A 24,857-nucleotide genomic window follows, 5' to 3' on the forward strand; every position below is an offset into this window, starting at 1 on the left:
ACGGAGCTGTGACACTCCCTGGGGAGCCTGTTTCAGTGAAGAACCTTTTCATAGTGCCCACTGTGAACTTCTCCTGATGCAGTTTCATTCCATCTCCTCATGCCCTGTCAGCAGTCACAGAGAGAGGATCAGCACCAGCCCCTCTGTTTTCCCCCCAGAGGAAGTTGAAGGCTGCCCTGAGGTCACCCCTCAGCCTTCTCTAAGCTGAGCAAACCAAGTGACCTCAGCCACTCATCCCAAATCTCGCCCTTGAAGTCTTCCACCACCTTGGTTGCCCTTCTCTCTATCATATATGATTCAGCTTCAGGTTTAACTATGATTTCATAAATCCATAACACCATAAGTAATTTCTAGCATATCCTCTAATTTAGTTTGAGTGCTATTCTTTAAAGGAGGTGTAGAATAAACCAATGTAGCATTAATTTTTACTAGCAATGACTTCCAGTGACCAGATTAGTGCGTGCAGACAGATCAGTTATTTCCTTAGGGCTGTTTTTTCACTTACAACAGAACATAGATCCAGAGGACAGTAATTGAAATCATGGATTTACATGGAAATCAGAATCTGACACCTTTGTTATTTCCTGCTTTACTCATACAATTTTAAAATTTTAGAAAAGCCCCTACAATTTACAGGAATGTTGCAAGATGACAGGTTTTGCCATGAAGAAGTGCATCCCAAGACACAGTTACTAACAGAAAATTCAACTTAAACCAGAAAAGAAAAACCAAAACTTTTTACTTTTCCCAGCAATCTGTTCTTTCACTTCACTTCCTAAGCATAGGGAAGATCATAAAAAATGCCTCAATGTGCTCAGCCCTGTTTTATTCCTCCTCGCCTTTCAAAAAAGCTCTCTGACCTCATTCAGTATCCCATGTGTATTCCTGATTTAAAACATCATTTATGTTAGGAGGATAGCTCTTCCAGAAAAAAACTGTCTTCCTATATATTTTTGCATATACTTTCAGCAGCCTTCTGCTTAACTCATTAGTTCATCTATCCAACTGGCAATGATTTCTGGAGGTGGAAAGCAGAAAGCAAAATTTTTTTACATTTCTACCCTGCTGATCAATGTAGGCTTGAGAACAAATCATCTGTTCCTTGGCTCATACAATCCTCGTTACCTACCAGAAACTTATCTAAAATTAAAAAATAATAATTTATCTGACTACCATGGAAATCATAAAAATGTCTGGAAATCCATTTATTTCCTGAACAACTAAAACTTCTTAAATTCTTCTACTACTGCTGCAAACCAAAACAACCTCATGATCCTTTGATGCCTGCAGTGCTACACGGTCATAGAAGAAAAGAAGGCTTGCTCCAGTTTTACTGCACTTTGCAGCTTTAGATGCCTATCAGAAGCTCTCATCTTCCTGTATGGAGACTATAAATCCTTTGTCTATCTGTCTAAGTCTTAGGATGTTTCCAACTGTTTCACTGATAATCTCTAAAATATTTAATATTCAATCAAGAGCAAATAATAGGAAAAAAAATTTCCTAATGCAACCAAAATCAAAAACAGTGCAGACAACAGCAAAAAGCCACTGTAACATTTGTTAAGGAGGCTGGAAAATTCAGATCTGTAAGCCTCTTTGCAAATATTTCCTATGATACACTTCAATCCTTTGCTTTTCACTTTGTGCAGCAAATAGTCCAAGTACCACGTAACTGTTATTTGTAAAAAAGGTTAAGGATAGTTCACACCCACATTGTGCAAATTCACAAGTTAAAGAAAATAAAAGGTACAATCTGAACCTGCTTTTTAAAGAAAGGCTTGCTCTTTAAATTAATCTAAAAGACAAATTTCTGGAAACATTTTGTTAAATATAATTAGTTTCATAAGCATATACTCATTTAAACATTGATATCTAATTTTTAACTGTCAGAAGGAAGAAGATAAACTAAATAAAGTAAATCTTCAGCTGTGATTAAAAAGAGAGACTATACGTATTCTGTTTCAACATTCATGGTATTTTGCAGATCTAATAAACATTACTCTTCTCATTCCTCTAACTTTCCTTTTTTTTTCTTATACTGAGACCAGCTCAAGCAATTGGTAGAAACTTAGAAGTGTGGCAACATAAATAGACAGTGCATCTAAAAATAAAATATTCTGCCTTCAGTGTATGATTAAGATGATGAAAATGACCACTGTTGAGAACAAGTTTTCTTGGCTGGTAAGGGATCAAAGAGTACACAGTTCTATCTAACATGCCACTTAGCAAGGTCCTGACCACAAAACTTAAAGTGCCCAAAACGATGTTGCCTGAAGCATGTTGTATTTCTGTACACTGTGGTCTACAATACAAGCATGTGGGGAGGCAATGTTGGGTACTGAAGAACAATTTTGGAGAAAGACAAAGGAACGTTAATTTATTATTTATTTGGGAGACAGAGCCCTGGCCACAGAGCAATCTGTACAGCTAAGTGAATATCAGTGGGCCCATGCCTACAATTTTCCAATATCCTACACGGTAATGAAAACATTCTTTTATAAGCAGCTGCATATAATCAGTGTCCTTTAAGGAAAACAAAAGCAAAGGAAGCTTCTACCATTGTTTCTTCATCTGCATAACAAGGATGTTAGAAGTTATCTACATTTTTCAGTATATTTCCCAAAAGAAAAAATGAATAATATCATCATTCTCTGTATTTAAACTTCTATTTCTGATAATATAATGTAGCAACCATATGACAAGGAAAATATAATCACAAAAAGCTCCAAGCTTAGTTGCAACCTACTGGACAAAAAAGCCTGACAAGTCTGTATTAAAAAAACCCACAAAACTGAGGGTGAATTAAGATTTTAGATGGCTCACACTCTTTGCTATCCAAATAAAAAAACACATCTGAACAAATAGTAAACAGGTGCTACTGCTTTTCAGGTGTAAAGCACATTCAAGAGCATTCAGCCCAAGTAGGGATATCACCAGCATTTCCTGTGACACAAGTGTGTGGACATACTACACTGGATTTCTCAATTGTTTGAAACCTTGCAGTTTGTAGTGTATACTGCACAAAGAGATTCCCTAGGTATTTTCTTATTAACTAAATTTTTTCTCTGTAGTTCTCAAGACTTGTATTTCAGTATAAATTTTGTCTGACTATGGAACACCCCCTATAATTTCTTTGGTTACTCCACCCCATTACTTAAATAACAGAAAACAGGATCCACATAGAGTAAAAGTTTCCTTCTCATACCACATGGCCATGTAGGTCAAGAAGCAACAACAGGAAAAGACTGAAAGATCCTCACATGGATAGAAAAGCATCTAAAAAAATAGGAAACAAAACCAGTTTTGATTTCACACTGGAAACACAGTGGACACCATTGGATTCCTAAAGGAATTTGTGCTGGGACCTATATGACTGAATATATTCCAAATGACCTGGAAAAGTGAATGAAAAGTGGGATGACAGAGTCTATGAATGATGACAAGTTATCTAAAGCTGGCAGTGAAGAATGAAAGAAGGCCTGTATGAGGCTGGGCAGTAGGCATTAAACTAGACAATGATTTAGCACAGACACAGGTAAAGTGATGCATGTGTGAAAAAATAATCTGAAATTCATATAAACATATAAAATTATGGCCTTTGTGACACTCATAACCAAGAGTGAAACCCTGGAATCACAACAGATTGAGCTGATGCTTTTTCAGAATTATGTCAGCATTGTACAAAAAGAGAACCGAGTGAAAGGAATTATTAGAAAAGGTCTTGTTAACAAAGCAAAAAGCCCATGCAACTGGAAAACTGTAGTTTTGGTCTTCCCATCTCAAAAACAATATTGAGGAAGTTCAGAAACCCGTTGTGAGTTAGGTGGCATGCAATCCCTTGTGAATAAAACTCCTCTGCTAGATGTAAATTCTACTTAATTAAATTTGTATTTTCTATGGAACTCCAGGGACCAGGCTGTTTCTGCTCCCCCCCATCCTGTGTGACACTGGCCAAATGCAATCATATAATCAAAACTTTATTGTTTTAAATGACAGGGGACATATTATTTAAACATGCAGGCCAAATATTTAGAGTACTTTGAACTTACTACACACACCTCATGAAGTATCTTGAGTGAAATCCCATGACCTAGGGAGTTTTTAATATTTTTCAGGGTGACTACAGCCTCTATCTGACCAAACTAGATATTACCTACAATGTGCAGCTGCCCTACTGCACAGTTTTTGTGTAGCCAAAGTGAGAAAAACTCAAGCATGCTGAAACACTGAGTGAGATATAAATTCTTTACCTATGAAATTCATTTTCTGCTTTGGCTAGGAATGGCCATGTTCCAACAGGACAACACTACGTTTTCTGAACAAAATGGAATGGCATTTTCTATTTTGAACCACACCACAGATATTTCATGGGAAAACTCCATGTTATTCTATCACTTCTTAGAATCTTTTAATCACATCTCAGCTAGGACAACTCTCTGAGCTGCCAGTCTCGTGACATCCTTAACTCCAGGTTATAAAGGTGATAAAATAGATTGCATTTCATCAGTAATCACAACTGTCACTCAGACAGCAATGCAATGAAATCCTGCTTGTATTCAGAGACTCTTGGGAGTATCACTGCAAGTGCTTATGTTTTCAGACTTACCTCTGCTAACAGAGGCTGAAGGAACACACACAGAGCTACAGGTGTGACAAAAAGCACCCATCATAGGTCAGAAATGGCCTCAGAGCAAGGGACACAGCCATTGCAAGACTGCACCACACAGTAGACAGCAAGAAACTACTGAACTACAGAAACTAGTGCTTGCTGTGAGGCAGCTTTAGGGAATGAAGTGGCGCTAATGCGTATGTTCAAAAAAAGATATTGTAAATAATTTAAAATAATTCAATCCTGTGCATACTAGCTGTCAACTCACGGAAGACTCTCACTCTTAAAAGACAGGCTTTCAAAAGGTAGTGTCACGTGGCAATGGTAAATCTCAAGGGGATAAATTACACATTCAAATTCTGCTGAGATTATAGTCTGAGACATTAAAAAAAGTTTCCTTATTTTGTAAAAATGTTTTTTTGTTAGAGAGAAGTGAGCAATTCTATATATGTCGCAGAGTAGAATTCTGCTTAATAGTTGAACCAAACCATGTGCACTATTTTCACCAGGACTTAAAAACCAACAGGCAGTAATGAGTATTATTTTCACAGTAAGGTGATGCATATGCCTCTCTGCCTCTTGTGATCTGATTAGTAGTCTATAAAAACCACAAAGGAGATCCCCAGACAGAAGTCTGGGACTGGCAAACCAAAACCCACTTACATATGAAACCCAAACAGAAAGAGAGTGTTTTCTAGTATTTTCATTATCATCTTTAAAATCAACATAATATTTTTATAATCCAGTAAATTCCTACTGTATTCATCATGTTGTATGCGTTGCCAGAAAAATGGTAATTGAATCATCCTCCCACTGTTTCCATTAAAATAAAAGCTTCTGCTCTTAGCTAAGTTATTCAATGCTATTTTCAAGATTTAAAATTTTTATTTACATGTTGCCCAGTAAAGAGAAAGAAGAAAAACAAAGCAGTTAAAAAGTATTGTTATTTTCCTAACAATAGACAATGCAAACTCCTTATAATCATCTTGCACATTTTTGTGCTACAGTAGCAGAAGTGTAGGAATCAAAAACTTTCTTAAGTATTATGAAATTCCACATAAAAATTGCCCTCATGACAGCAGTCTTCAGACTCCTAGAAATCTCACCACTTGCACACACTCAAATCCTGCATGATTGGCAGGCTTCCTGTGCCTTACTAATGCTCAAATGTGGAACAGCAGGAAGTCTGTTAGGGCTTGAAAAAATCTACCCTGAAACAAATGGCAACCTTTCCATTAATTCCAATGGGCTCTGGTTCAGACTGGTTAAGCATCAGCAGTAACAAACAAGGCATTTACACCCTACCAACTCCTCTTAATCAAACAAATGAAGCTAAATTCCCCTTTATCCATACAGTTCAGTAGACACAATGTGTTTTCCACAAAACCATCATATGGAAGCCTTCCTCATTTGCATTTACAGCAATCACTTCTGGCAACAACACATAAGCTTTAATCAACTATTCTAATAAAAGTGATTCTGAAATCAAAACAACAGTGCCAATACATGATTTACCAGCTCTCAGAAGAAAGAGTTTAAGAAAATAAAAACACACAACGCCATGAATTATACCAAAAACTGAGCCTTATGGGTGGGCAGATGAAAATGAATTCCAGAGTAATTTTCCCTGCTCCAAAACCCATGTCAGAACCCTGAAGTTCTAGAAAAGTTAAAAAGTGTTTACTTAAACGTATTTCCCCACAGCACTGACACAGCAGAATGAAGGCAGACTTCAGGTAACAGGTAACCAAACACTTGATATGAGCATGAAGCCACACACGAGAACACAAAGTCAGAAAATGAACCATAACTTCACTGCAGTAAAACTCAGGAAGCCACCCAGTAACTCTTCTTTGTGGTCAGCACTGCTTCCCACAACCACATCTTCTGAACTTTCCTCCAGCACTTTCCCAACCATCCAATAATTTTCTCCCTGAGGAAATTCTCAGGCCACACCAAAAGCACTAACCAACTGAGTTACTCTGTTTGTTACAAACAGTTTTGAACAGGAGAGATTTCTCCCCAACTCTGTGGAATTCTGTACTTTACATTTCACATTCACATGTACGTAATACATATAAATATTTTGAATGACAATGCAGAAAATAATTTCTGGGATATCCAGATGGGCTTGGGTTATTTTGATTTCCACTAACACCAAGTTGTACAAAAAACTTTTAATTTATGTAAGAAAGTATGGAAAGTTAGTGGGTATGCCTTCCTCATGAATAATTCTCAATGTTCTACTATCCTGTAAATCTTATTTCAATGATACACGTGTTCTTCTAACATACGAGATGCAAAATATTCTGTAGGTACAGTGTATTTTTCATTTGCAACTGATCTGGCCTATAGTTCGACTTGCAGACAGTCTACAAATACATTAAATCCCAGTTCTCTACATTGCACCACAAAACCCAGAATGATGAAAAAAAAAAATAAAAAAATTCCAGGTTTCCTTTGGTATTTCCCAGTTTTTAAGCACCTGGATCTGGGGAAAACAGAAAAGGTTGCAGGAAAGTTTAATGAGGGAACATAATAATAGAGAAATAGCTTTCAGAATGAACCTTTTCTAGTGGAGACCACTTCAGCTATTAAAAAATGGTACCATTTACATTGTTCATCTGCATACAGAATAAAAGTAGTATGGATCTGTAGACTGTGTCTGAAACGCCAGTGGGTTTTCATTCTATTTGAATTTCTTTGCTTTATGTTTTTCATTAAGCACCAACATGCTTTACTTGAACATGAGATTTTTTTCTTCCTTCTAAATTTCAGGACATAATATATTCAACATGATTAAAGTTTTTTATTATATACCCTAGACCACAGTGGTTACAGTACCAAGAGCAGTTAAGTACTACATTTTTCATTTCCACTTAGGAATATTAAATCAAGTCTCTTACATACACTGAAAATCTGTACTGTCTCTAATGTAGTCATATAAATTATTACTAAAATCCATAAAAACCCAAACCACTCAGATGAATCAACTACTCACCTGCAAGATAAGACTATATTTTCAAAGAAAATTTTATTGATGAATAGAAAAGATTCAGCAGGGACAAAGGTTACAGTTAATATTTTTTACAGTTAGATGTTACATTTGGACTTCATATAGCTTTTACTTATAAATATAAGGTCTTTTAAAATGCCACATTTGTTTGTTAACAGCATGGAAACACATGACTATTCTCCATAGATTTATCACTCTCCATGTATAACTTTCTCCCCCCTATAGCTACAGAAGCAGAAAAAGTCTTCAATGCAAGTAGAAAAGGATTCCCCAAGCAAAATTCTCACTTGACCATAAAAAGAAAACTTTGCACTGTGTTTCAGTTGGATGAACTATGAATTTATTGGAATTTATATAACAGAAACTTCATGACAAGAATTACCTTTTGCTAGACTTGATTTCCATGGAGCAGCCTGTCACTTAGTTTTCATCAAGAAATGCACAAGACAAAGCAAACTTGAGAAGGCGTTTTAAGAATTTCTCCCTATTGCTTTGGCAAAGAGCATACTGTTATCTTGGCAAGAATACAATTTATATTCCTCCAGCAACTGATTCAGCTCATGAATTCAGCTCCCCTCCAGCAGACAGCTCAGTCAACTGTATTATAATCAGCTCTGGTTAAAAAGGCCAGTCTCACTATGATCAGTTTGATACCCTGCAAATTATCTTAAGGCCTTTATTGATAACTGCCGAACTTCAGCAAATCTCAGTCAATGAACTGCAAAAGTGAAATTAGAGTAATTTTCACAAAAATGCAGCAATTGTTTTTAATTTCGTGATTATAACAGATAATATTACAAATATAGACTGTTCCTTCTTGGCATACATGCTTTCACAGGATATGATTTGAACCAACTTCATTGTTTTGTCTCTGAATTAACTCTTACTTGAATTTACTCTGAATTTAGTCTTACATGAGTAAAATCTTGGGAAGAGGTGGAGAAATGGGAAGAGATCCAGAAACAGGCAGGAAAAAAATGTTACAGATATTTATCTTAACATTCACAGTCACCATCATCCACAATAAAGTCAAAATTTAGAGGTTACTGAATGTTTCAGAAACTACATACATTTCAGAGTCTTCATAAATATAGTGGAAAAATCAAATATCAAAGCCCCAGAAGGTAATTTAGACTGTTTTAAAGAAAGTATATATAAGTAACTATATGTAAATATGTATCTTGTTTGGGAACAGACTGTTTTTGTTGACATTTCTTGTTGTACATTAAAAAACCTTTAATCATAATATTATTTAGTGCTTCTTAGGCTTTTGCCTTCTTATGAAGCAGCAAAGACAAAGAAATCTCATAGAAATCAAAGTTCAAAATTACAAGGTAGCTTTGAATAGCACTGTTTAATTAAGCAACATTTTTCCTCTTCACAATAAAAAACAAACACTATCAATGTGAAAGCTGAACAAATTCTTCATGGCTATTTTCACAGACTGCTGCAGTGCTGTGGATTGCTGGTTAAGGATTGTTGTTGATTGTCTATACTACAGCAGGCAGACAATTATCCTCACCAGAAAGTCCTGCACATTTTTTGAAACGAGGCACCTTCTTCCATCTACACTTTTATGTCTTCACCCAGATAAAGTCAATTAATTTTTGCTTTTCTGCTCGTTCTTCTAAAGCCAACAATTTTCCCTCCATATTTATAGTGAATAGAATATATATTCTACAGTGTTTTCTGAAAGGTAGCTCATAGACAGTAGAAAGTGATTTTTCTATTTGTTAAAGAAGCAGAACTTTTATATTGGCTAATCCCATTTATAAGGTACATTTCTGAAGCTGCACAAGTATGTGTAGCTCTGATGCCTTAACTAATGTGAGAGTTCACAAAAATATGCCAGAAGAAAGAACAATCTTGGTACAGCCACTTTGAAATGCAGATGGCTCTGTGAGCCTACAAGGCCTTTGCATATATGTACTTTGTACTGATCCCTCTTTTTTTGAACTGTGGTATGCAGAGCAATTATTTCACCTCAACAAGGAAACTGGAAATGTCAAGGTCTCTTCCAACCTACACTGTGATAATGAATTAGGGAAGAAATAAGGGGCTTTGCTACTTCACTAAGGAAAGACATTTTGTGACCTTTTGCTGCTTTACAGCAATAATGAGTTTTCTACAAAACTCTGAGTCTTTCTCTTATTTTATTAAAATAAAAACATTTGAAGAATAGCCTTGACCTTAACCTTGGGAGAACGAACAGAATACTGATCTTAAGAAGTGGATGAGCCCTGAGACGCTGTAACTTCCTGACATCATGTTGACAAGGTGTGACATGAACTGTATATGAACTTAAACAGTGAAGCTCACCTATCTTAAGTCACTTAGTTAAATGCTATGAACATCTAGATTTAGTATAATTCCTTCTAATGCCAGTTTTATCACAGCAATGTTTGATTCCAAAGGAAAGATTTATATTAGAATATTGTATTTAGTCTCTTACCTTTCAAAATATGTACGCTACTTAATTTCAACAGGAGTAGACATTTGAAGCATTCACCTTCTTTTTTACAGCGTATTATTAAATACCATACCACACAAACATACACACAAAATCCAGAATCACTGAGGACAGCAAAAAATCCCAGTGCATATCAGCTAGGTCATTCATTTTCCAGGTTACTACATTCTTAGACAACTACAGAATAAAAAAAAATGGAAGTTATTCTAAATAAGAACAAACTTAATATTACCGCCTACAATGTTAAATATCACAAGAAGAGAGAGCAAAAGGAAATGTTGAACTTTCACTTCCAATGAGAGAATAAGGAAAACAAAAATAAAAATCTAACTTTTTCCCGGAAACAAATTTTAGCTGATTGTACAGAACTTACGAATTATTCAAGATACATCCCATTGTGGTGGCCTTATATGTGAAACACCCAAACCCCATCTGCATCACTGTAAGGATGCTGTGTTGAAGGTAAACAGAATTAAGCAGAAACTCTAACAACCTGTGCTCTGTTAAAATTTTTCAGGTTTATGGCTCAGAGATATTTAATTTGAAAAATGTAACCTACCATTTACATCAAGACATGCATAAAGATATAAAATGCTAGCATTGTGTTCTAATAATTATAGAATACAATGAAGCATAAAAAAGCAGTATAGATGGATTTCTGGATTCCTGTCATGATACTTGCATTACACAATGAAGTGACCTAACATTTCTAAATTCTAGAAGAGATTATCTACATCCCAAAGGAAACATGGGGATTTGTATTTATGGGGCTCACCAAACATGCAATCCTCTAGTAATAAATATTGCAAGGACGGATGGCTCACACTGAGATGCCGATGGGCTAAGAGCCAAGGCAATGCAGAACCACAGCCCAAACTTCCTGACAGAGAGAGCTACACCCCAGAAACTCATACAGCTAACAGTCAAAAGAAAAACAGCACTTATCTCTGATGTGAATGGCAGCAGAGGTAGCTGGAACAGCAGCCTCCCATTAAGGAATGGAGCTGAGCTCTGCCCAAAACTGCCAGGTCAGCATAATATGCACTGCATGAAGAGGCTGAGGGATCCAGGGTTCTGTGTTGGCAATTCCTGCCTTACAAACTTACAGGGGGTCACTGCAATTCATGATTTTCTTGAAATGGGCAAATGACAGCAGTCCAGATGGTCAGCATGCCTATGTGTAATTTTGCAGAAGAATAGTAATTTGGAGAAGCAAAGAACATATCCGTGATTTTATCCGTTCTTGACCTTTCTCCAATTCTAGCTGCCACTATCTAAGCTCAGTCAGCTGACCATACTGGTCAATTTTCTGCAGTTTTGACTCAAGAGTAGATTCTGGGTCTTAAGCCTGTCACATACATGGAGTATATTTATCTCGTTCAGCACCCACCCAGCACACTCATCCATGCATCTTCTGCTGCTACTGATTAACTCAATTTTATTTTTTTCCCTGCTTTTTTTTTTTTTTTTTTTCCTTTTTCATAACTAATTTTAAATGAGCTAGATCATCAGTAATAGAACTAGGGAAGAAGTAATTTCTGTCCTACAAAGTCTCAGGAATCATCTTTTACCTAGGCAAAATAAGTAATAAGCGGGACATAGAGGAGCCTGGAGTGTCCATTCCTTAATCAAGATTAGTAATTTTGGTATATGTATGGATATAATATATAATGCTACAGCTATTATAATGCAATTTTAATGTCCATAAATGACATAACAGATGCAGAGCAGAAAAGATTTCTCTATTATAACATATTATATGTTCATTCTGAATATAGGAGATCCAACCCTTTATAAGCAATCATTTATTTTGGCAATTAATAGCACAATATATAAGGTAATGCCTTCTTTCAAATGTCAAGGACAGCAATGTAAAAATGGATTAATTTTGCTCTAGGCAAATCAAGGTTTGGAGGAAAATCAAAAAATGTTTGATTTTCAAAGATCAAAATCCAAGACAAGTTCTCAGTCTTGGATGTCTCCCTCTGAATAGATGTATCTTTGAAATAAATTGACTACAATTAGTAAGCTACACTGTTATTATGCCTTTGAACTTTTAGTTGATGGCTAAGTCTGGAATTTTAAACGAAGGTGAAAGTTTTTTCAACCTAAGCCAGCGCCACCCAAAACATATTTATTTTGAATACATCTTTCTAATTTAAATAAATTCAAGTCCTTTTTGAAGAGAAAGTGATGCTACATGCCTTGTAGATTTTGTGAAAGTTACCAAATTTATTAATAAATTTAGCAAGTCAGATTAAAGCTAATACAGTGTGCACTGACAGAGTCTGATTAACAACTCTGAATTAAAGGGTATATTTCCTTTCAGCATGTCATTTAGTTCTGATTCTCAAAATAAAATCGCCTTCTGTGGGATATAAAGTTTCAATGCTGCTTCAAGACAGGCCATCTAGCAATGACTGTGGTCAGAAATAAGTTTGGATAGCAGTTGGGGGAATTGAGATTTAAAACCAGTTGGGTTTTTATTTAGCTGAATCACCAAAACTTGATGAAATGCCATAAGGCTGTTTAAAAGACAGGAGATCTTTCACGATGGAAGAGCTGATGTCATCTGCACAGCTGCCAAACAACTTGGCTATTTTTTTATTTTTAAAGACACATTCACAAAAATAGGGTAAAACAGTTTTGTTCCTTTTCTCTTCAAATGTATGTAAATCTGTATTTTTACTTATGCAATTTTTAAGTTACTTTATGCATTTTATTTGTGCTTTCTTAACCTACACATTACTGCGAAAATTATACTCTCAACATAATTTTAGCTTTCTGTTTTTAATTTTCTTATTTTACTACTGAAACCTTAAAGCTAACAGAAAACGTGGATGTTCCAGACCCAAACTTGAAACACAGTAGATTTTTCATAGTAAAATTTACATAACTGTAAACTCTAATAAACTACAAATCTACAAAGAGATCTCAAGCAATGGAGACATATATTCATCACTTCCGAAAACAATCAACAGCATGATGAAGAAACAACCAGAAAGACAAAAGCAATGGCTTTTAGCAAGGAGGGAGAGGAGCACCTCTGAGGCGCGTGTGTCCAGCTCTATCTGCAGAGCTCACCAGACTGGGTTAGCACAGCAAGGCTCAACCAGAAGATGTGGCTTCTCACTCCTTTCCCATGGGGCTCTGGTTCCAGAAGCAGCAAGACAGTAATAGGATAGCTGCCTCTCCCTCTGCCTCCCCTCTTCCAACCACACAGCCTCCTTGCTCCCGCCTTGGTTGACACTGGCATCCATCAGCCCCTCCAATGTGCAGATTCAACCCACATGACAGAGGAAAACCAGGCTAACAAGTTGGATCAGTTCACAGAGGTATCCAAGAAGTGCCAAAACAAATGCAAAATAAGCACTAGGAGTGAGTGGCTGGGAAAGGGGAGGGAAGAAAGTACAGCACACCCCCAGCAGAAACCTGTTGGATCACTTAATCATGTATCATGAAACAGAAACCTCAGGGTTTAATTTCAGAGCCAAAAGAATCAGTCTCACCTGTCCTCTGAAACTCCTAGTCCCAGTCTTTGTGCCAAAAAGAGCACTTGGCTATCCAGCATACATCCAGAGGTGGAGAAAAAAAAGGCTTATTAAGATCTGTACCAGTATCCTAACCTGGTTAATAGCTTGGCTCTGTGAGTAGTTTTGATGACCCATGAGAAAGGGGAACAGTGGTGAGGCACGGTGGGAGGGAGGATATCCTCTGTGGTAGCAGCAGCAGCAGCCAACTAGCTTAAACTCCATGAAACTACTGCCTCTGGCTGAGGTTCCCAACATGGTCAGAACTGATCTTGGCTAGTGAGGCCTGTGGCCAGACCCTCCCATCTGCTACCAACCACACACTGATCCCCTGCTCCAAAGAACACAGCTACAGGGCAGGTTGATTCAGCTCACTGATGTGGTAGAAGCCCTTCCTCCTCTTTTGCCTGGCTACCCAAAACAATCTGAAAGCTGATCTGGCAGAAGAATCATCTTGTCACCATGTGATTTCAACATCTAACACAAGTGAAGGAGGAAGGATGGAGGAAAGGGAGAGGACAGGCTGGCCATCTTGGCAACAGCTCACCACTGGACTGTCTTTGCAACCCCCAAAGAGCACAAGCCACCCCTCTCCTCGTCCTAGTTTTGGAGAGCCCACCCTAGTTTTTCATTCCACTGTCTGCTCTTACATGAGGGCAACAGTTGCAGGTCTGCACCACAAACCAGATCAGCTCATTAAGAGAAAAGCTTGTTTTTAACCCCAACCACTCCACTGAGCTGGCCCAAGTCAGAGGGAGGCTACAGGCAAAGTCTATGGCCTCTTTTAGCACTAAAGATGAAAAATAAAGGATTACAGTTCAAAACACCGCCCATGTGTGTCAGACAACAGGAAAGGTTTATATTTGAATGAAGGAAGTCTGCCTTCTGAGAGAGAAGATGATTTACTTGAAGTATTCAGTGAAGTAAGACCTGAGCATTTTTTTTGGTAAAATGGAACTGCAGGCAAACTATTTTACAGTATTTTTCTTCTTGTGCTCTTTACTATTAACAGTGGCAGAAGTGCAGTACTTGATACAAGACTACTGCAGGGCAGCAGTGTTTACCACTGGAGACCAGGTCCTGAAAAAGGTAAGCAGATGGTGATCAGTAGATTAATCAGATCTGCTGGAGTAACCCTGGCTGATGAGAAACCAGTGCTCAGTCTGTGAAGTTGAAAAGTTATACACTGTTACCCCACAAGTGGAAAATAAACAAACACACAGCCCAAGGTCAGTTCTAACAGACCACAGAAGCAGAGATGTTGCTTGTTCTGCAATCAAGACACCATGTCTTACTACTTTAACTTAAGGTTCTGTTGAATTCTTGGCTGTAACAGTTGACTTGTCACTGAACTAATTAATGACTTTTGCACAAATTCTTCCCTAGATGAGTGCTTATTTTGGTGTTAAAAAATCTGAACAGAACAAAGCTCAGTTTTCCTGTTTTGGTTGAAAGCCCCTAATAATTACATAAGACATCCCATCATTCATGCTTATATATATGTATGTATGTACGTATGTATGTATGTATGTATGTACGTATGCATATATATAAAATTAGTATTTTCTGATAGAGATGAGATAAATGTCTCCATTAAATAAAAATATATTACAGTGAAAGAATGTATAGGCAAAACCACTCAAGAGTTCAGGAACACTGAACCTGCACTGAGTGCACATGAAATAGTAACTTGATGCTCTACATGTGCCCAACTACAATACCACTGTCTTCTCGCCTGGTTAACCACAACCTGGAAAGTCCTTTTTTGGTTACATTTAACAGAATCTTCATATTTAATTGCCTATTTGCTGTTTTACAGTACTCTGCACACCTAAAGATTTGGCTAATCTTATCTTCCAGTTATTATTTCACTTTATAATTCAAATTTCTATAATAAAGTTTTAGGATAATAGGAATACTTCATCTGACACCACTTGATTTAGCTGATGTGATTTTTCAAAGTAAGGACAAGAGCAAAATGTGCATAAAGAAGTTAAAAGGTTATACAGAGTTTAGAAAGAAGCCAGCAAAACTTGCAAACATATATTTTAGCACCATAGGCAAAAGAATATTTTGATGTCAAGACAGTTAGGACACAGGAACAATAAGCAGTCAAGGATAGAGCAAGATTCCAGTGTGACACAGTTTATCGTCTTGGTGACACGAAGAGTGCATGGAGAGTATGCTTTTTGTTAAAAAAACTAAAAGAAAACCAACAAAACATGAAGAGAACCATGACTGCTGAAAATCTGGAAGTGCCTGTGTATTGGAAGTTTCGTGTCTCACTAATCTATCCATAATAAAGATGCCAGCATAATTTTTCTAATTAGATATTAATTCTAAACATTTACTCAGTTTCAATAAATGAAAAACAGTAAGTAAAAATCAGCTAACTTACATACATATACAATTACTCCTAATAACTCAGGCAGCTAAATAGAAAATTTAAACTTTATATGACAAAGCATAATTTCACTAGGCAGCACAAAGTAATCTGCCAAAAGAATAGGCCTTTGCTGAGAAGAGATAGGCAAACTCTATATGGTGCATAAGAATGTGTTGGTGAAGAGTTCAGTTTTTGTTTGTAATTACTGCAGTTTTGAAAGGCACATAAAAACATTGCAAATTTACAGGCATGCATTTAACTTCCTTTGTTCATGATTCTTAAAAACCACATCTGGTGCATAAGAGCATAAGAGTTGCACCTACTACAGCTTCTGACTGCCAGCCCCACTTCTTGCCCACATTTCATGCAATGCACACAACTAAGGACATGACATACGTAGCAAACAGTGAACGATCATCAGAGCATGGCATCATGGAAGCAGTTTGGGGCCATATTTCCTAAGAGCTCAGGTTCCTGAAAACCTCCTTAGCTTTTCCCCCTTCTGCTTGCTCCAGGAATTTGTCTATTTAAACACCTCAATCACAGACCCATTCCCAGAAGGAAAAGACGGGCTCTGCAGCATGCCTGAGAATACCTCACCAGTGCATAACATTGTACAGGAATGCTGTGACTCACTGAGTGTTTTCTGAAGGGAAATTGGAGTAGCTACACCTTAATTCAATCTGTATGTAGGAATTATCTGCAGGCAGTGCTTCCAAGTCAGCATTAGACAGGCATAATGTTGCTGCTTCTCAGAAAAGCATCACAGAAACAGATGTGCATTGCAAAAGGCCACCTTACCCACTTCCATCCAGTTATTGCAGCACAAAGTGTATTTGTCTTGCAGGGAACAGATCACTGTCTCCATTGCACTACCTTTACTCTGCTTGGATTTACTTCTTTATATAATGAAATACAGAAATGCTATAAAAACACTGGAAGGGACCTGTTCCAATGTTCTGTATGAAAAAAATGTCTGCCTGAAAAGCTTGTAGTCCTTAGCAAACTAGTAATGTTGAATCATAAAACAGATGGTGCTTAAAAAGAGCTATACAATTAGCAAACTTCAGCTCCAATTCATGTGATTGTGGCATTAAGGATCCAACCCACATGATTATAGAACAAAAGCAATCACACGGCTTAGAACTTCTCAGCTCCTCACAAACTCAAGCTTTCCATTTGCAAGGTCATATTATACAGCTGTATCAAGATGCATTAGGGCAAGCAGTTCATTTGGAAATCTGGAGCGAGGTTTTGGAAAGGGTTTTTGGCAGTGTGCCTCACTGTGCACCTCAGGCACACAGCTGCTCCTCAAAATTTCCATGTCCCAAAGAACTTTATTCATTACTCAGCAGTGTTTTAGAGCTCTCTGAAATAGGAAGCCCATGTCAATCACACTGAAGTACTTATACCATCCAGGGGATGATGTTTCTGTATTTTAAAGATATTTACTTAAAAGCAAAAGGCATCCTACTGTATTTTGTTTCACCTGGAAGAAAATACTTCACTTAAGGAAGACAAGAAGTGTTCAGAAGGTAAACTGTACATTCAATAAATCTTGAGCATACTCACATGGGGAGTCATCCACAAACATGGGGTCTATGTTATGCAGCAGTTCCACTCTGGGAGAAGGTCTTCCTTCACTAAGAGAGATTTCAAAAGGAAATGTAAATTACCTTAGCTCATTATGATTCTGCATCTTTTATTTTAAGACTTTTTGTCATCTTAATAGAGAGTGAGCTCATAACTTTAAATTAATTACTATCAACTTTAATTGGAATGCTCCTTTCTGGCTGAGAAGAAACAACTTTTGCCTCTACAAGTTTTCCCTAACTTTACTGGTGTTTATTTAGATTATTCATAAGTTTACAGAGTATAGAATTGGCCCTACCTAAGCAGAGTTTTACAACAATCAATTTTAAGAGTCAAATTTCACAGCATAAGCTGATATAACTCTTGCTCTGCTCTCTACATACCTGAACAAGGGCTGGGAGCGTTACGGCTGGATGCCTCAAAAAACACCACAGGCATTGCTATCCCACAAAAAAAACCCAATGTTGATTTCTAATTGAAGTCACAAGGATTATTTAGATTTACTAAGAATCTTGTTGTGTAAAAAAAGAAAATAATCTCTCTTTTTCTAGCCATTCAGCACATAGAGATGGAGGGCAATGAGCCTCTGAACTTATCCATAAATTTTCTTAGCTAAGTAAATCCCAGACCTAAAAAACTAAGGGAATGAAATTTACTCTTTATAAAGGGCAACGTGAGTAGGAAGACATAATTAGAAAGAACCTTGGCTGCATGAAGACACAAGAATTTATTATTTAACAGTGACCCTAAATACATCCTTTCAGAAATTTCCAGATAATTCAAATTGTTTTTTCTTTCATTAAGGAGCTTAAGTTAAGATACAAAAATTCAACCAGGTTCCCTAAGCTTTTTGACATTAAGAATATAAATCTCAGTGGAGACAGAAAAAAATACAGTTATTGTAATATATTAAATATAATACCATTAAACTATTTACTTGTAATTCAAAATTTTCAGAAACAAACAATTAAAATAATATTTTTCTATTACTTTTCTAAAACCATTTCTGGTTTATTTACTCAAAATTCTATATTTTGAGTGAGTCCAAAACTAACAAGAAGAACTAAAAGATTAAATGTGTTCAGGGAATATAGTATTGTATTTAATACAGAGGAATTACATTAATTAAGCTACAGTGTTAGTAATTCAATGTATAGAAAATGTTTTTCCCAAAATGTGGGTGAAAGGTTAATTGCCACCCCACCTCCATTGTCTATAGTAGCCACATTCTTAATTAAAGAATGTTAGGCCTTATTTAAACAAATTTTATCTTAAATTTAATAAACTCTGTCTCTATGTGCTCCATTGACAGCTGTGTTCAAGTGTGCCTTTCACCATCTCTTCATAGGTAACAGAACCATTCAGCAAAAGTCAAACTAGGATTCAAATTTATAGCCTGTGATTGACTCTGCAATAACTGCCTGGGACGATTTTATTTAAATTTCTGTGCTGAATCTACATTTTTCAGAATATTTTAAAACAAAGAAACCACCAGAGATATGCTAAGTAGTCCAGTAGTCAAATACAGAAGAATTAAGTAATCTATTCGTATTTACTTCTCATCTTTATAGATTCAATATTCATACATTGCTACTCAGTACTCACACAGGGCTGAGGGACCAGCAGGGCCAGGGAGGGGATTCTGCCCCTCTGCTCTGCTCTGCTGAGACCCCACCTGCAGGGCTGCCTCAGCTCTGGGGTCCCTGCACAGGAAGGACATGAACCTGCTAGAATGAGCCTAGAGGAGGACACCAAGATGATCACAGGACTGGAGCACCTCTCTTTCTGGACAGGCTGTTTTGGTTTGTTCAGTCTGGAGAAGAAAAGGATCTGGGCAGCCCTCATAGCAACCCTTCAGTACTTAATGGGGGCCTTCAAGAAAGACAGGGACAGACTTTTTAGTAGGGCCTGTTGTGGCAGGACAAGCAGTGACAGTTTTACACTGACGGGCACTTGATTTAGATTGGATATTAAGAAAGAAATTTTATGATGAGGGTGGTGAAACACTAGTAAAGGTTGCCCAGAGAGATAGTAGACAATCCATCCCTGGAAACATTCAAGGTCAAGTGAACAGGGCTTAGAGCAACCTGATCTAGTTGAAGATGTCCCTGTCTAAGGCACAGAGGTTGGCCTAGATGACCTTTAAAGGTCCCTTTCAACCAGCCTATTCTAGGATTCCACGTGAGTCTATGACTATACCGTGTATACCAAGTGTATTCATAGTGTTCACGCAGACTGAGGTAAGTCGCTTTACAAATTTTAACGTGGACAGTGGATATTATATACTAAACATGGCTATTTGCATTACAGCTGATAGAACGCAAAAAATAAAGTTTATACTTCCATTAATGTAATGCAGAAGTTGCCATTATTATTGAATCCATTTTTGTTCTGGGATAGAACAACATTGTTACTACCTTGGATGTGATTTACATGTAATCATGAGATATGTTCCCTGATCCCTACGGCATCACTGCATTAAGCTCCATAGAGCTATTACATGCTACAACACTGTTTTTCAATTTGAGTGTTAGTCCAGCAATTCTTGTTGTACAGAGCATGGATGCTCATAACCAGCATATATCATAAAACAATAGCCAAATAATTTGGCATTGTATGTTGAAAAAATCATCTACCTCATAGCAAAAGACATGAGGAAAACAGAAACAACATTCTGACAACAACAGATAAGAAATTTATGCCTGTAACAGAGATCCATTTCCCTGGAAGTGCCTTAACTCTTCCCTCCTTCCCATTTACAAAACTTCACAGAGTTCAACTGTGATTCACCTTGTAGTTCAACTTCAGATTGGCAGATGTTCTGCAAGGGTGTTTTGCATCAGGAATATAGCCTAGCCAGGAGAGCTACAATAACAAAGCAGTAATATTCTCTAGGGAAACCTCCCTTTGTATTTTAGCAACTGCCTGTGCAGCCATATCTTACAACGCTCTAATTTTAGAATATTTATTTTTAGACTTCAATGTCCTAATACGTCATTCCTCCTCCTAAATATAAGAAACTTTTTATATTGTCTGCTTATTATTCTACCCTGTCGGATGGCAGAATAATTAAGATATGTCTTAGTTATTTAATTAAGCAGTTAAAAGCTGCTGTTTTTAGAAACAGTTCTCTGTGTAAGAACAGCTTAATGAAAGCATGTGGCCTAACTTCAGAGTTGGTATGAGAATCAGCTAGTTCGTTCTTCTGATTTGCAAAGTTCTTAAAACATACGGAAAGCCCTATCATTCCTTAGTGAGCACAAACAAAGATCTACATACAATCTTCCCCTTTTGTTGTTGTTAAACAGCCAGAAGGTGTCCTTGGAAAGGAATCCAAGGTTTTTCAGTGTATGTTTGTCTTGCACAAAAACATTCTCAGCATAACTGAGCAAAATCTGAGCCTTTATAACCTTGTCATATTTCTCTGTGTCTTATTTTTAATGTTTTCCTAAAATGATTGCATTTCAGACATGCTGGAAATAAACACACTCTCAGCTTTAGATTGCTCTTTCTTCTGTGTTAATTTATATCACAACCATGAAATGTTTTTTAAACAGGTGCTTGATTTCTAAAACAAATGTCCATTCATTACAGAAGAATTCAAGTTGATCTTACTTCATTTGCTACAGCTAATCAGTTATGATTTTTCAAGATCATAAAAATATAAAAATGAAACTTGCCCTACAAAATATATAAGTAAAACTCTAAACTCTTTGCTTAATAATAAGCTTTGACAAAATAATAGTTATTTGTACTGTACTTTACCCTGAATCTCAGAGCCCATCATACTGCTTCACGTGGTCTACCATTACATTCTTCTGTTAATGCAAAATAAAATACATTCTCTGAGCACAGACACTAGATATTCTGTGCTGAAAATCAAGATGTATCAAAAAAAATGTATCAACCAAAGAAAAATCATTTTTCCAAGTGTCTTTATTTCAATAGAGTAGTAAGCATCTGGAGAACAGATGTTTCTTAAAAATGCCTCTTGCGATACTTACTTGGAAATATGCAGTACAATTTAGACTCCATGACTGGTTGCATTTTATTTTTGTTCTTGCTATTCTCAACTATTTTTGTAAAATATATCAGTGATATTATCACCGTATTTTCAGAAATAATTTTTAATATGTACATTTATTTTGAACTATGTTATAGTCTTATACATAATAATTTAAGGCAAGAGAAAAGGGAAATCTACTATGATTTATTATTTATTTATGAACCTTTATAAATGTTGATACCTGAGACTGGAAACATCTGATAGTTATCAAAAAATGGGTTGACACAGTGATACTATGCTGTTGTTTTCAAAAAGAAGCTAAAGACATCAAAGAGGAAGTTAAATTTCATTCCAAAGTTACTCAGAGTAAAATTAAAATTATGTAGTGCTGGTTTACTTGTATGCAGCAACATAATATTGCACATAAAAACAGTCCAAGATTGGTATGGATGGAGAAAGACTGCTAAAATCTGCATGTGAAGATGTCATGAGCACAAGAGCAGGGAAAAGGCTCTTGTAACAGCCAACTAATCCAGACTAGCATGTCAGAAAAGCCCCAGGACATTGAGGTAAATTCCACAGGACAGGGACATCTGGAGACAAAACAGGATGGCCCTTGGTGACTCACAGAGCTGATGCAGGACACAGATGCAGCATCAAAAGGTCACAAACAGGCACAACTAGAACCTGCACACCTAAGTTACCAACCTAGGAAGAACACAGAAGAAGCTTGAAGGACTTCACACCAGGCATCCCTGGACCTCTGCACCACAGCAACAGATGCTGGGCCCATTATGTGCTTACACACATCATGGTGTGAGGATGCCAGGTGGATGGCTTGAAATCTGTCATCCTGGGCAGACTTCCTGGACACACACACCTCCTGGTGAGTAAGACTGCCAGAGTCTGAGTAAGCTATAAGAGTGTAAGCAAAACCTGCTCTATTTCAGTTTCCATTTAAAATAAAATCACATTTCTCTTGTGTTAAGTCTTTCATTGATACAGTGTTGAAACACTAATGGGTCAGCAGATGGATTTGGAAAGAGCAGAAAAGCTTTTGAGTTTAAATCCCTGCCAAACTTTTAAGTACCATGCAAAATTTTGCCTAAGAGTTCAAACAGTGAGAACACACTGTGCTTCCTCATTTTCATGCATTGCATGAGTGAAACTTAAAGTATAACTAACCAAAATGAATGAAAGAAAGAAGGCATTTTTGTCTGCAAGATGCTCCTGAATATCATCTTTTCCTGCTATTTTCTGCTATTGCCTCCTAACTGTTAAATGTCTTCTGGTTCTTCAAGCCAGAATTAAGTAGACAAGGTATGAAAGGAACACTTGGCTATATATGTGACTCTCAGTACTTCTTTGTACTACAAGAACTTAATATTAATTGGTGTCATTTTAATGTGAATCATAATTTGGACTATAAGTCATTTAAAGTAATGACAGAATGTTCATTTTGGTCTAGAATTTATGGAATTTAAATGCTGGAACCCCGCATTTAAAAATTTATGTTGAATTTCTGTGTGTTGTATATATATATTCATATTTCTACAGTATATTACATTTATACATAGTTATTTTCAGTATTATATTATTTATTATAAATTATTGTATTAAATTATTATAGTATATATTATTACATACATATCATATTAAGATCCAATCTTTTAAATACTGATCATTAATAGACAGGTATCACTGACATAGATTCAATATTTTTTTGACTTCTGAGAGTATCTGCACCATCCCATATATTCTTTTGAATATCTAAATCAAGGTTCCAAATTTATGATCTTTTTCCTTTTGATTACACACATATGAACTGGCAGGCTCAGGAGTAACATGTCCCCCCCAAAACAAAAAAATCACAAGGAGCTTATGCATCTATTTACATCAGACTGTACTGGAAGAAAAATAGATGCAACACAGTAATTAATTTTTATTTTTTTAAAATGAATTAGAGTTATAATTTCACTCACTATGAGCCATTTGGTCCCAGAAAAACAATAGATTTGAACTTTTCATCAGATAGCACTAAAAGGGCACTATGCCTTCATTGTTTGCTATCCAATATTCAAGTGACCTTTTGAATTATGTTCATGAAATTTAATACACTCATTTATCCTGATTACATGGGAAAATCATGTGAAATTTGACATTTTGGCTGCAAGGTCAACCAAGGAATAGCCTAACAGAAAACCTGACTTACTACCTGTCCAGACTAAGGCCCTCTCTTTGACACTCCCAACAACACTGCTAGTCACCTGTTCCCTGGCAGTCCCAGTAAACATTGCACTCCTTCCCTTTACAAAGACAGAAATGCAAATGTCAGCAGTGTGCTGGCACAGCTGTACCTATCCTTCCCAACAGCTCTCCTGCCGAAGTAACCGGATCGGAGAAGATCAATCCATTGCAAAAACACATGGTTGAAACTGAACCTGAAGTAGGCTGGAATTGTAATGGTAGCTGGAAGAGAAGTCTATGGTTTAGGTGCACGCAGGATCCTGCCGATGCTAAGTTTCCCCACAGGAACACTGACAAGTACAACATTTTACTTTTTCTGGCTGGATGGGAGTCTCCATTCCTTCCTGGCAGTTAACGATCCCTGGCCTCAATTGCACATATCGTTATCTTCTTCCACTTGGAAGAGAGCCATACAGTACACGTGGGCACAAGGCCATAAGCTTCCTGCAAACTCCAGCTACTACAGAAAACACTCCTTAGCTCTTCAGAAACACAGGCAGCACTACTTGAAGCTTACCAGCTTCAAACAGGTAATGCTACAGGTATAGACAAAACAATTCGGAACTCAAGATATAGGGTTTAATTCCAGGGAGGTGTAGCGGGTTGGGTTTGGTTTTGCTTTTTGTTTTTCACTCCAAGATCCATACAGATGGATCCATGGAGGGGTATATGGGTTAGCATTTACCTACTCTAACTCTCTATTTGTCATCTCAGTCCCTAACTCAGGCAGCTCATGCTTGTATAGGAATTGCTTTTAACTCCTGCAATTCACAGTCTAGGATACACACAAAAAAAGGAAGGGGACAAAGGGTGAAAACAGAGATAATATGGTATAGTCTACCTGCTGTAAATACAGGACAAAGGCTACCAAAAGAAACAGAACACTACTCCTCAACTGAATAGCATGTAGGAAGTAGAATTGTTAGTCCTTTTATTCTGCTTTGGCAGTATTAAACTTTCCATCCTAAATTATTCTTATGTGAATTAAAAATATATTCAA

General features: G+C 36.8%; 1 protein-coding gene across 1 annotated transcript in view; it reads right to left on the reverse strand.

Moving 5' to 3' along the window:
• Positions 1–24,857, reverse strand: part of ARSB (arylsulfatase B) — a 75,962-nt gene that overhangs the window by 18,744 nt on the left and 32,361 nt on the right. The window contains exon 6 of the mRNA XM_023944528.2: positions 17,584–17,654. Coding sequence (XP_023800296.2) covers positions 17,584–17,654 — 71 coding nt within the window. The remainder of the gene's footprint in view (positions 1–17,583; positions 17,655–24,857) is intronic.

This window comes from Cyanistes caeruleus, chromosome Z (assembly GCF_971803275.1).
Source record: "Cyanistes caeruleus chromosome Z, bCyaCae1.hap1.1, whole genome shotgun sequence".
NCBI lineage: Eukaryota > Metazoa > Chordata > Aves > Passeriformes > Paridae > Cyanistes > Cyanistes caeruleus.